At 34.4% G+C, this 14,986-nt stretch overlaps 1 protein-coding gene across 1 annotated transcript in view; it reads right to left on the bottom strand.

Annotated features, from left to right (window-relative positions):
• Positions 1-14,986, bottom strand: part of LOC106710566 (protein kinase C-binding protein NELL2) — a 36,708-nt gene that overhangs the window by 7,993 nt on the left and 13,729 nt on the right. The window contains exon 2 of the mRNA XM_014502649.2: positions 6,697-6,804. Coding sequence (XP_014358135.2) covers positions 6,697-6,804 — 108 coding nt within the window. The remainder of the gene's footprint in view (positions 1-6,696; positions 6,805-14,986) is intronic.

Below are 14,986 nucleotides of genomic sequence, written 5' to 3' on the forward strand. Positions count from 1 at the left end.
AAACAAGACGTAGTTCGGCATTAGATTAGTAGATTAGTTTGATATTATTAACAAAATATATACACAAGAAAAGGTAACTAATTTATTTCATTCCTTTACGAAACCAGGAGATGGTAATAAAAAGAATAGCTTGTTTTCAAAGTAAACATTGGTCGATATCTAATTTAGATGTATGCTACGCAAAAGAATTGAAAAAAGATAAATATATTAGAACAATAACAGGAATAGGCAGTATTACACATCTGAAGACGGAGACGGGCGCCCGGTAGACGGACACGTTTTGCTTTTCTGCCTACAGTTATGAAATTTCTCGAAGGTTTCGTGGGTATTTCCACTGAGGCATATCACTATACAAAGACGGTTGAGTAAATTAAGAAAAGAAAAATAAATAATATTGGTATGATTCGACAGTGTTGGAAAAGATAAAGCGAACGATATGAACATCAAAGAAAATCAAATGAAAATGTATTTTCCATTATGAAAATCGTTTTTAAATTGAAGCGTTCAAATTTTTTATTTTTTTTTATTAAGCCTTTATTGCCGAAACTGAAGCATTTACATTTACATTTTTTTTTTTAAATATTAAATTTAGCACATCTTACTTTCTATTTCAGTTAATGTTATATATGTACATTGATTTGTTTATTTTTATCTAAGATCAGTTGTCGGCGTGTCTTGTGACACATAGGCCTCTTCCAGCTGTTTCCATTCATTTCTGTTTTGCGCTTTTCTTGTCCAAAGTGTCCCTCCAATATTTTTTATATCGTCTGACCACCTTTTGAATTGCCTGCCCCTTTTTCGTTTGCCGTCCCGTGGTTGCCATTCCGTTATTATTTTTGTCCATTTTATTTTGCTGTCTCTGGTCATATGTCCCGTCCAACGCCATTTTAGCTGTCTTATTTTTCTTAGCAAATCTTCCACCTTAGTTATATTTCTTATATCTTCTGCTTTTCTACGGTCTCTCAGCTTCGCACCTAACATACTTCTTTCAAAAGCTCTTTGGCAGGTTCTGAGTTTATGAGCATGTTTCTGCGTCAACGCCCAAGTCTGGGATCCATATGTGAGACATGGCAAGATACATGAGTTAAACACCTTTCTTTTAGCAGATATAGGAAAGTGGCTACTTTTAAATATCTCCTTAAGGGACCAATATTAAATTTATTTTACTTGTTCTCTAAAAAGAATATTGAATTTCGCACTGAATTTAAGCTCGTTGTAGAAATTGCATTATTCAAAGTTTCAATATTGCCCAAGTATAATATCTTCGAGTGTTTGAATCCGCATGAATTTTCAATTACTCTGCAATAGTTTCAGCATCCCCGCCTGCCGGTCGTTGACCGCGCACACACTTCGTCTTTCTCACACCCCAAATAGACAAAAAAATGAAGAGACGAGATGAGTACTTTAAAACAAATAAGCTTAGTTTACGTAAACAATGACTTTCAATTTATTTTACTTGCGACGAAGCTTTATTTCGCCAATTTACTCAATTAAGTTTTCTCTCTCGTCAAGATAAAAAATGTAAATGAATTTTTTAATTTTTTTTACATCGCATACTCAAAATGTAAAGAGGCAGCTCGAAAGGTTGCACGCGTACAAAGCCAACCCCTCGTGTAAAGTAAATCCCTACACGCTTATTAATCTCGGCAGTCAAAGTGTTAGCGCTTGTGTTGAGATTAGGATTAAAATGAAGTGAATTACTTTGATCTTGAGATGGATGGATATCGTAGGACACATATAAGAAAGTCTTCTTTGTTTTTTTTTTCAAATAAAATCCGGAATAATGGCTATGTTGTTATGACACAGGTGCTATGACTACGGAGACTCACTGTTAGAAGCATAGTGTTTGTATTACTATCATTATAAATATCTTATAAATCTCTTTGAATGGTTAATAATGACTGTAAGACTTTTAGTCTGAATAAAACCTAAAGGAGTCTCTTGTTAGAAGTATTTGAATACTTCACACTTGCGTCGTTGGAGAAGTAGGCAAAAAAAACGAGACTTAAAGACTCCTTCCTTTGTGGAGTAAAAACACTTTTTCCGAACAGCTGTAAAATTTAAAATGTTGTAGTATGTCTACATCTACGTCATACATTTTAAATGGTACAATATTATTTTTTTGTACAGCGGTAAAGGCTCTAAATATTTATTTTTTGTATCTTTCAATAAAGTATTTATTAATTATTAAATTACAAAGAGGAACTTATTAAATTCCGTACAAAATTTTAACATATGATACGGTAATAATTTAATCTCGGACCATATTTCACAGGCATACTTTTAATAGCTGTACAAAATGAATTACAGGAATATTAGCGAAATAACACAACCGAGATTAATTTTATTATACGAGTATTTGGCCGCACATTTATCAAATGCTCCCCAAGCAATTCCATTCATAGCATTTGCATCGACAAATTTAAAATATAATTTGTTGCAGGGTCGTAATGACGGACTGTTATCATACGTACACAACCCTCGTTCGTGTTTTGGTTTCATTAAATCACCAAGGCGAGCAAATTTTGTGACAGATAAATATTTGCGAGTCTTTATGCAAACACTTTATTGAAAACCCCTCGCAGCGGATTTATTTATTGGATATCGTTTATTTCTCTAGTGTACGTCGTCCCCTCGCAGGACGTGGGGGACATAATGTTCCTGGCCGTACGAATTTGTCACCTGCAAATAATAGAGCATTGCACATGGCCGCTTTTATTGAGGCGCGTAATGCGTGTGCTATTATTGTTGGTGTGAAATAATATGTAGGTGATTTTATTCCTTGACAAGTAAAAGTAGGCATTTAGAAGAATTTATTTTTCTTTTCAACATTTATTTTAAACTTAAGTTTTAATATGCTTTATTACAGTACGATGTTGAGCTTATATTTGAACGTGAAATTCTTTTCAAGAAGTTAATTATTTGCGACGAGCGCGGTTCTTGATTTCAGTTATTTACTTCTTCGGTTTGATTGATGAAGCTTAGATATATTTTATCTTCGATCCGGAAAATCTGCTATCGGTTTCTTTTTGTCAGTATTATTTATTTGTTTCATATTTTTATTTTCATTATTGCAACTGGGATTAAAAAGATTTGTTATCGTGCCCCTAGGCAGTGATGCATTTGATTCGCACGACTGGACACGTAACGCTGGGTCACTGCGCTAGTCATTGCATGTCGCAGAGCACGGGGCGTTCGTGCATTGAAACAAGCAAACGTCACAACAAAGGTTATAAATATACACAATGCTTATGATATCAACACTTCGTTGAAACTGCCTATAACACTTATTATGATTATAGTAATTAAATAAATTATTCGATTAACGAATCGTAACCAACAGGGATTTCTTTGATTTAGAAAATATCGGTACTAAAATTGACGGGAAATACTGTAATAAACGGAAAAGTAATAAGTCATTCTTTTACTGAATTTTTTATGCTATTACAAACATGCGTAAGCTGCATTCTACTTTTTTGGATTCTAGGACGATAATATAATTCAATAACTCTTCATAGAATGTTGCTCCTTTTACCAATTTTTCTCTTTATGACTCCCTACAAATATAGTAACAATTCAATTTTTAACAATACATTTTTTTACAAATAAGCAACAAATGCCTTTCCAGACAATAACGACAAATTTCATGTTAGGCGTTTCAATTAATTAATACGCCGCGGTCGTGTCAGCTACAGACTTCTGCTTATGACTGATGCCCATTGTAACAACAAATATTCTCTTAAGCATTTTGTATATAGCTGTCAAAACAAAGAATAATTTATTTCATAATGCATTGAAATAATTTATGCCATATTTCCTATATTTCGAGGATTAAATACTACAATTACCTTTGTACACAACAGTTGTCTTGTTGTATGGAGCTATGGTCACATTAAAGGTTTCCAGACGCAGCCACGTACAATGGAGTTAAGCCGCGATGGTAGTGCTACGACATTTGACATGGCGGGAGACGATAACCCCACGGCCCCACGATTACTGACACCCTTCGACAATTACGCGGGCTTTACGCAATTCCTTTAATGGTCTGTTATACAAAGCTTAAGTGAATCGTATGAATACGCCAGGTCTCCAGGATGACAGGGTAGAAAAATTAATTATTTAATTCATCAGTATAGAATTTCCTTCCTAAAATTATTTGAATTGAGGACATTTTTTGCCTCTGGCCATATTTTAATTTTAAATCATTGCCATCAATAGAATAGTACAAAAGAAGCGTTTGAGTTCTTTAGATGGAATCATATGAGATAAAATTCATATTGACGCCTGATGACATACGCTCTGATATTTACTGTAGGTTTCTGAGACCAAAATCTCCGTTTAAAACATATTTTTATCTCTGTTTTGTCAAAGATAATGACAGAGATGTTAATAAGTTTTATACAGAGATATTGGTATCAGAAGCCCACGATTAGTTATACATCTATATATATAAAAGAAAGTCGTGTTAGTTACACTATTTATAACTCAAGAACGGCTGAATCGATTTGACTGAAAATTGGTGGGCAGGTAGCTTAGAACCAGGAAACGGACATAGGATAATTTTTACCCCGTTTTCTATTTTTTATTCCGCGCGGACGGAGTCGCGGGTAAAAGCTAGTACTTTATAAACATGAATCTCTAGTTTTACGACAACCTACAATTTATTCTATTGGTAAAAGCTTTATTACCAACGTCCCTATCCCCCGCGGGTACAAATTTCCGTGTCCCCGCGGCGAGATAATCACTTCGCACGTACGGGTTGCGGACATTTGAGCGCGGGGATTGTGGCCCTTTATTGATAATGGCTCGTTCAACGGGACACAGCGTTAGGATTACACGCGTCGAATCTCATCACGTCGCAGAATTGTAACGGCTTTGATCCATATGTTGTGTACTACAATAAATCATCAGCCGTTACAGTGGATTTCAGGATTAAGTGTAATTTGGGTCGATAAAAGAATAACTAATGTGTTTAAATGATTTTTTTCAGTTATCAAAATTGATAAAATCTGTTTTATAAATTGATTTCAAAATATTTACCGTTTGTATTTCTGTTCTATTCCAAAATATCATCTATCCGTTTGAGTCACGATGGCATATTGCTTTAAACAGTGTCAAATTAAAAAAAAATATAACGACAGTTGATTTAATAACTATGAGTATGTAAAATTACAGTTATAAAACAAGTCTATTGTAAAGCAAGCGAGTTCTTCATGAATATTTAAAACTGCAATAAATTGAAATAAAGACGTTTATGTGGATATCTGCTCTTGCACAATGCACTTAACGAGTGGTATGATTATTCTATTTGGAAATAAAATTAAAAAATTTTATATTCCTCTAAGTATTATCTAGTTTTTTTTCTGACATTGAGGAAGATAATCATTTACAAATAACTGAACACAAAAAATGTTTTTGACATTAATCATAGTTCAGTTAGGGTGAGGGTTAAAAAGAAAAAGTTCGCAATTTGTTTTTGGTGTGAGCAAGCGCGGAGAATTGGCATCCAGCACGAGTCATTCACATCCAATCCGGTGCATATTGCGTTCATCAAATCAAGGGGCACAGACAATGAACTTGAACCCTCCACTACACCCTACGGAAGTGCAACCAATGTACTTCTTAACAAAATATTTGTATCTCAAAACAATTGAGATCGAAGGCGAGGGTTAAAACGTTGCTCCATAAAGAGAAACAACCTCTTTGACAGATTTATGTTTGGATAATTTATCAAACTTTTTTAACATTCTGTCTAATTAATTGAATTGTCACGACCAGGTTTGTCTCGTTTGCGTTTTCTGCCTACTGTCCGTTATCCATTTGCCGTTTGTGTTTCTTGAAAAAGAAGAATTGATATAACAAATCGGTAAATGTAAAAATTTTAATGGTCAATAAATTGTCTTCGATTAATAGTTTAATTTGCTAGTGCAACTTTTAAAAAGTACATACTTTTAATGACAAGATATAAAGAGTTCTATAAAGTTTTAAAGAGTCCGGAAAGTTCTTCCATTGCGTAAAAGTTATTGCTGTTTGATATCGTGTTGGCGCACGACTGATTGGTCGGTGCATTAGAATGTAAAGAGGCACACCTCAACATCGGCCATTATACGATGCTTTAAGTGGAATTGCAGCTGAAATGGATTGCAAACTCGCACCGACAGCGTGATCCATTACCGCCTCTAACTCCTATCATACTTTATATGATACAAACTTTAATGTTTCCGTTATTACTTTGTATGCAGTTTGATGACTTCTGCCTTCCTTGATTGTTCATTTTATTACCTAAGTTTTATATCCGGAAATACTAAAGATTTTTCAAGTGAATTTTATTAGTGTCCTTCTTAACAGTGGTAGATTGCTAGTCAGAGGTCGCTACGCTATGTAGGCGTATACAGGTGACCGCTTGCTCATTTGCCACCTTATGATATTAAAAAAATAACACTTTCATACTATTTATATTTAATTATTAAATCTTTCTAAGTTATAACGACACATCGTTACTACTTCCAGCTTTAAGTAGGTAGTATGTGCAGAGTAGGTGATAGGGTTTTATGATGAGAAGAAAGATAGAGAAGGGTAAAGTATCTGATCAACAGTACTGAAAACACAAGTATGTATGACTCGAATCTGTCCGTCTTTTCGTTTGTAAAGGATGCTGGACGAGGTTTAGAATGTTAAATAAGAAAAGTAGTTTACCTTCCAGGGTGTAGGCGGTGCGCTGCGGCTGCATGCCCTGCGCAGCGCTGACGCCGGCGTGCGACGTGTTGTGCAGCGACAGCGCGCCCAGCAGATCTAGCTCGGTGGCTGCACACAAACACAAACTGTTATAGATTGCACGTTATAACAAGAGTAAGTTATTAACAGCACGACTAAAGTATTAACTCGAAATATCAGAAATATATACGAAGCATAATTTAAGGTTTTATATTGTTAAGATAATTAACATTCAAAAAACATAGGAAATGTGTAAGTTTTTGATCGTGGAAAAAAACTCACACAAGGCGAATTCTTAATAAATAATTACAGTTAATTAATACGAACAGCGAGAAAATTTATTTTAAAAGTATGCAAGGTCAAAGAAAACAAACATTTTCGTGCTTGAAAAATACACAACGCATGGTAATTTATGTATCTAAATCTTAAGCTAATAAATAGACTTAAATTACTATATCAGATTGTCACCAAAAGGCAATATGCACATTCAAAACTCATTTATCATCATTCATTATGGAAAAATCATAAAATATAACTTAATTTCAGTGCGCACTAACTTGCCATTTGTTTGTGTACATTGGCCATAACTGATATTATCATTTCGCCGAAGGAATGAATATTTACGAAGCAATAAACGAGTAGTGGCCTACATTCAGACAATCAATATGTAGACGACTCCGAAAAACCAAGACGCAGCCTCGACTATCGATCGAAAGACGGCGCACTTGAAACATGTAACAGTAGCATTATTTATAGCTTACACGCCTTCAGTAAGAATATACACGTTTATATCTTCATCATTCATTTGATTACTGTTTCCGTAGAGATGTCACCATCTATTACTAGATAAGATTGCAATAATGTAATGGAAATAAACGTACGAGTAGTGTGGTTCCTTAACCGATCAAAATACTTTACCGTACTTTTACTATACTAAACAAAGATCTAAAATCATAGAACGTAGTTAAGTATATAGAAATACTGGCTGTTGTCCGCGATTCTGTCCACGCGGAATTAAAAAACTTAACTAGTAGCCTATGTATTTTGCCAGATTATGGTCTACATGTGTACCAAATGTCATCAAAATCCATTAAGCCTTTCCGAAGATACCTTCAAACAAACATCCATCCATCTTGACATTCGCACTTATAATATTAGTAAGATCTTTGGATGGAGTTTATGATGAATAAACTCGATGGATGAATTTTACATTATTATCTTACCACAAAATATAAGTAACTTAAACATATTGTATATACTTAGTGTAGTGTTGTAACTTATTATTATTACAATTATTAGAAAAAAATATTTCATCCAATAAACAAAGAATAATAACACACAATGAGATAGCAAACGGTCTTGCATTTTAGCCATTATCATTTTACGAGTGAGAAATACATTTATGTCATAACCAAATTACCCTAACAAACTACCAAATATGAATGACTTACAACTCGTATTACTTAATATGCGGTGTAAATCTGTGCGATGTAGCGGGGCTAGAGCATCATCTATCACCAGTAACCCGGTCACGTAGCGCTACAAAGCGCCGTAGCACAACTTCGTAGACTCTAACTAGGCTACGAGATATTACTTTGACAAAAGTATGTTATTTTGTTGTAATATAGGTAGAAATAGCTTTTGCAGAACACTGCAATCATATCGCCATTAGCTATGGAAATTAATATATAAATGTTTACATATATGTTGTAGGTGTCAGGGGCTAGCACTTGTTTTCATGATAGTAAACGTAAATTTTCTTTTTCGATTAATGCACTGAAAGAAAGAAAGAAAGAGGAAAGAAAGAACATTTATTGCCACACAAAGAAATATAAAATCAAAAAAAGAAAAAACACACATACAAGGCACAAAGTGTGGCAAAAGGGAGCAGAGCTCAGCGAAGCAGGGACAGACTAAACTGCCCCTGCGCTGGTTTTCAGCTGGCACCTTTATAAAAAACTAGCTTTTACCCGCGACTCCGTCCGCGCAGAAAAAAATAGAAAACGGGGTAAAAAAATTATCCTATATCCGTTTCCTGGTTCTAAGCTACCTGCCCACCAATTTTCAGTCAAATAATTCAGCCGTTCTTGAGTTATAAATAGTGTATAATAACTAACACAACTCTCTTTTATATATATATATAGATAATAGTAATAATAAAAAAAACTTAACTCAAACTGAAGAAATACTAGACATTAGCTTACAACACTGCTCAAGTCGACAATTTGCGGTTTTGACATTTTAATGCCATTAGATGGAGCTGCTCATTCCGCGTCTAACCGTCACATGATTATTGAAAAGTAAAGAAATACAGTAAAAAATTTAAAATAAAGTAAATCAACAAACACTAAATAAATAATTATTTTTTAATAAGAATAAGAAATTACTAAAAAAATCCACCGATTTTTTCTTAAATAGACAGTTTTTGTACGTCTCTTATAAAGTTGATAAAAATGACTTATGTGGTGTTGTTAGCTATGGGACAGTCATGGATACTTTACATTTTTAAACCTTTTAACTTACGTATGTATTTTTGTTTTTACTAATGCTTGGTTCGGTTTATTTTTAGGCGACTAATTGTTTTATCATACAATAATCTACGTTCATTAAAGTGTACCTGATTAATAGTTATTTCCTACCTCCCGGCAATCACGACCATAGACGGTTTAAGGCAATCCATCAGAGAAGCGATCCATCTTATGTGTACACTATCCAGACATTACGGTAGCGGTGAAAGAGTAAAAATAATACGCGAGCACATTGCTATCGCGCTTAATTCGCACTTCAATTAGAAAGCGTCGCGGTTTTTGTTGAGTATCATTCAGCCGCTGAAGCGCTGTCTACATACAATTTGCGACGCCTCTGCGCTGCGACAAATTTCACTAGGGATGACATATTTCTCTTCAAAGTTATGTCACGATTTTTATGATGTTGATACTCATCTTGTCAAAGTAAAAAAAAATAACAGCTAAGAAAAGCAAATTTTGTTAAATCAAAAAAAAATGTGAACAGCTGTTTTTTAAATATTGATTATTCAAAAAATTATTTTTTATTTTTAGATTTTTACACAATATCAAAATCTTTATTTCATCTATTTAATGCACATCCAGAACTCGCTGAAATTTGTCATAGATGTAGAATACAGTCTAAAATAACACAAAGGCTATTAAGTTAGTTTTTTCTTAATTCTACGCGGACGGAGTCGAAGGCTAAAGCTAATAAAGTATAAATTGCTGTAACTCAGTTATCGTGACGGCATTAATCGGAGTATGAAAAAGTTTCTCCGAGCGATGAGCGGATAATAAAGCTTGAGACAGCCCTGAGGGTGGCTTGTCGCCGGCTCGTCTGCCTCCCCGGCCTCGAGCTCCACATTGCCTCGTAAACTGCCGCTGCTCGCACTGCTAGCTTCCAGCGTATTGTAAACCACGCTCCATGCTTACAAACCACCTCTATTGTGCTTTATATTGTTGTTAAATGGGTTACGTAAAACTGACAAGCGGTACAATGTAAAACGTTTTCATCGTCGCGTCGTTTTAACCGCATCTTTCAGGTAGAAATGTATAGTTTTATATTTCTGTGCAATTATGAACAGTATTTAGTGATGTTTTACTACGATATTTTATGGACTTACAAAACAATTTTTTTATTGTGCAACGAGTATTATGTAATATTGGAACTTCTTAGGCAACAGGTACATTAATATGCAGCCGCCAATTCGTAATCATTAACGTGATTTACTTGACCCTCTTTATTTAAGTGACATTAGAGGGTATTAAATAACATGAATATTGATATTGCTTCCTATCCAAGGGGCCGTATCCGCGGCGTCGTTTTCGTCCATAATGCTGTCCGGTTACAGCCTGAAAGCCATAAAGTACGTTCTCCACGCGATCGTAAATCCTTCCAGCCTTCACTATACATACGACTCCTACACTGATGATATATATCTAACGTTTATCAGCACCATTAGCAGCTTTAATAGTTTGGTAACATTTTTTATGTTCATTTAGATTTTTGATTGTTTCTCTTAGCTGATCAAAATAGTCCATATATTGTTATTTTTATATTACACTAGAGGAATATTTATTGTATCTTTTGAACAAAATTTCCTTTGGTTAAATAATTTATCATTCAGCTTTTAACAATTAGTAGACTTTAAAAATTATGTTTAATCTTTATCCAATACAAAACTGCTTCGTCACGCGATGTTATAAAGTAAGCGTTTAAAGTTTAATTAATTCATCTTGTCATACATCAAAATCATTTCCGACAATGGGTAATTTGTACCGCTTCTGAACTTTACTAATTATCCAATGAGTTGGAAAAGCTGTTGTCTGCAAGCGTTGAGTCATTTATTAATTATACTGATCTGACAAATTGCTTGTTTAAGATCAACTTTGTTTAAAAATTGACGAGATATTTTAACTGTTATTTAGAAAAAGCCGATAATATAAAACATTTATCGAACGATGTGAATTTCCCTTTTGCCTGCAAGGTCTTGATAAACCAATTTCATTGATTAAATATTAACAAATCATACGTAACGGAGGCGAATGCTTGCGTTGTTTTTGTAACATGTTATTTATACATATCACATATGCAAATGCAGTGTGAGAGAGGGTTCTTGTATAAAGTCAAAGCTTCTTCGGTTGTCAGTAAATTTCATTTATTAGTTTGTTATGGAAATGTGAAGATGTCTCTTGGAGAAGAAAAATCATCCGTTGTTTTGACTAAGGAAATGAAATATAACATAACAACGTAAAAAGTTATAAATACAGGAAGGTAAGGTTTTTTATTGCATTATACTCAAAAATATATTGCTAAAAGCTGAGCGTAAAAGATAAGATTGTGCAAACACTTTTTATCTTAACACATAACCGTCTAATATTTCAGAAAATTTGCTGACTCTATATCACAGGGTTAACCCTTGACGTATGAAGGGAGGCGATGCAAGAGTAAGCAAGTGTTCATAGTAACCCGATGCGGTGTGTAATGGGCCCATTTGCTATCAGATTACATGCGATCATTGAGCAATAGCGGTGTAAGGGTTAATAACAATTAATTGAAGACCCTTCGCTATAAAAACGTCTTGACACGTGGCGTGCGCGCTTGACCGCACCGGCCATATGGCATGTATACTTAGTTGACCGATGGTATTTTATAATTGTTAACTATCTTATCAATATTGTTTCGTGATGGCTAACGATGTAGATAAATAAGTGACTATCACTTATTTTTTTAAATTCCAAAGACGGTTACTTATTTTTCCTGAGTGAAATATCCTAAGACATAAATATAATATAATAACATCGTTTAAATAATAAGTTTTCTTATTTTTCAGTTTTCGACAAGATTATGTAAAAATACCGTAGCTTTTTAATTATTTTCTATTAATAAAATAAATCCGAAAGGATATAGGTACTTAAATGTAAAGAGTCAGAAACTTAAATGAAATGTATAGTTTATTTTTAGTAAACTTCTTAACTTTTCTCGCATCTTAAGTGGACAGTACCCTAAGTCATGTTAAGGTTCGCGTGTCGTGGTCGTGGGGTAGCGTAGGGTCGGGACATATGCCGCGCGTGCCGTACCCCGTATTGCTTCATATTACGTTTTTTGCCAATGTTTTAAGTCTTCCAAGTAATAAAAATATTCTCGGAAAATGATGTACAGTACTTTGACCTAACCTTGATAGTTTATTGTCTATAATAGTAATATAAGTGAAACGGGTTATACTTTAATGGATTAAAGTTGATTTTATTATGTTGGACATTAACCAACTTTTGCCTTCCTGCCTTTATTATTATAATTATTTAACATTGCATGAAGATGGTTTACAATTTAAGTAAAACGAGGGATATGAATATGAGATAATTATTGCATACAGATTACATCAATACTCATTAGACTACTTCGCGGAAATCTTAGCAACTTCATTACACGGTCATGGAATTCGATGGAAACGAAAGTGTGTCAAATAAATCAGGTGATGTTTAACAGTGCAAGTATCTCGAAAATTACGATCAGCAAAAAGTAAATCGTACGATATGATGCCATTCACGTGCACGATGCTGACAAATGCACAATTTGACTCCGCCTTGCATTCCTCGATTACAAAACGTTTCTCGTAAATTTTGCGGTGTCGTTAGAAAGGGTAAACAAAAGGCCATTTTCGTTTGAAACAATCGTAATAAGTACTTACTAAATCTCCGAAGCAATTAAAGAAGCGAAGAAATTGGATTATATAATATACAAAAGAAATGAATTTAATAACTTTACCTATGAGTTCTGCGAGCTGCGAGAAGCTCTCTCATATATACAAATTTTGTTCTTGTTGTAGTTAAAAAGAGTGACATTATGAAAAAAAATACGGGTATAAAGTTTAATAAGAAGTACCTTATTCAGGTAAAAAAATTTAAAAATATGTATTCAGTCACAGGTTACTTATTTAAAATGACTTCAGACAACATCGGAGACGCATTACATCACTATCTAAAAAAAAAATTTACAATTCCTGATCGGTCGCCATGGAAATCTAGTCATTTTGTTATGCATGCGGGATTTTGGAATATAGAATCGGTTAATGAGGCGCCGGCGCGAGCGCGGCCCCGGGGCTCCGTCGTACCGGTGCGGCGCGGCGGCGAAGCGGTCGACAGGTGGCGGACACGCGCCGCTGCCTCTCACACACCCCTGCCCCCTACTCCCCTAACGCCCCCCACAACGTGTGCGCTACCGAACCCCACAATTGGACTCTCTTCTGGTTAATTTTTAAACGAACTCACCGTCAAAACTGGAATTTTATAACGTACAAAACGCACGAGGTTTTAATGAACCACGAAATTCGATATGCGACAGCTGATGTATGACGTCTTAGTACTTAGTGTGTGCCGCATTGATTGGACGTCAGGAACGAGATTAAACATTCTTATGACTACAGATTTCTAATAAATCAATTCAATATGCAACTTTGCATGACTTGCAATGATACATTTTTTTCTTTAAACAAAAGATCTAAGTTTGAAATTTTGAGTGTTCTCCTCAGACATAATCTGTATTTATTGTTTAGATCAGCCTTCTACAAAATAGATAAACAAAGCACAGTCTTTGCGCGCATTTCTTTAATAATTTAACAACATCTTCAATGGTAAATAACATTTTTTTTTAAATTGATAAGAGGTTGCGCAAAAAACTCGGTCGACAACAATGTATAAAGTTCTTCAATGGGAATCTAACGGCCCATTCGAAATTCCGATATCACTTCGTCCTTCGCTTACCCTTGCCCGGTCAACATCCGGTTGCTTAGAAATATTGAGATTACCTACGATTTTATTATGCACGATAACTGCATTAATTTATACCGCGAATACAACGCGGTTACTTGGAATAAATAATTGATATGAAACCGCACTTGTTTATTAATTCTAATTCTTCTGAAATATCAGTTGTGTTTTTTAACAACACTAATAAAAACATATCTAGTTAATATTTTGTTTTGCACTTATCGTATTGTCTTTTGTAAAATACGCATATTTATAACTCAAGCTTGTTTACCTTACACAAGATTACTTACATTAAAGTAAATATACGTATCTAAATAGTAATTCTGTAAAAAGGATAACATGATATACGAACATAAGCTAGCTACTATAAAAGAAAAAAACTAACAGGAACTATTGTACCTCTTTGACTCTCCGTAAAATAATACTAAATGTGGTCACTAAGTCACTATACTCGTCCGAATTGGTCAAGACATTCGGTCACAAAAAGTCAAATAGACAGCAGACAGACACGCTTTATATACTACTACAGTCGGATAAGCGATATACCTCTATAAGCGAGAGTCTGTCCGGATCCGACGGACGACCTCCATAAGCGAGAAACTCGGGTTAAAGAGAAATCTCTATTTAGCGAGAAAAATATCGCACTCCTTTGGACTCTCGCTTATCCTTCGACTATATCTTTGCACAAACAGAGGCATGTCGGTTAGGCAAAAAAGCGGAAATTCCTAGACTTTGCAGCGCATCATAAATAATTTTTTTATTTATTCCAAATGTTATGAAGCTGTATTACTATACTTTATACAAGATACATAGTTATTATTATTTCATGTAAGACATTACAATTTTATCTTTGCATAACTCTCTTCTTTCTTACAGTGTCAATCCAATTACTGACGCCGGACAATCTGATTACAATTTTTATTTACGTATTTATTTTGATCGCGACAATGTGGCAAAAACTTACCTTTACTATCGTGACTATACTGAGGCTAAGT

Source organism: Papilio machaon, chromosome 5 (genome assembly GCF_912999745.1).
Source record: "Papilio machaon chromosome 5, ilPapMach1.1, whole genome shotgun sequence".
NCBI classification, from domain to species: Eukaryota; Metazoa; Arthropoda; class Insecta; order Lepidoptera; family Papilionidae; genus Papilio; species Papilio machaon.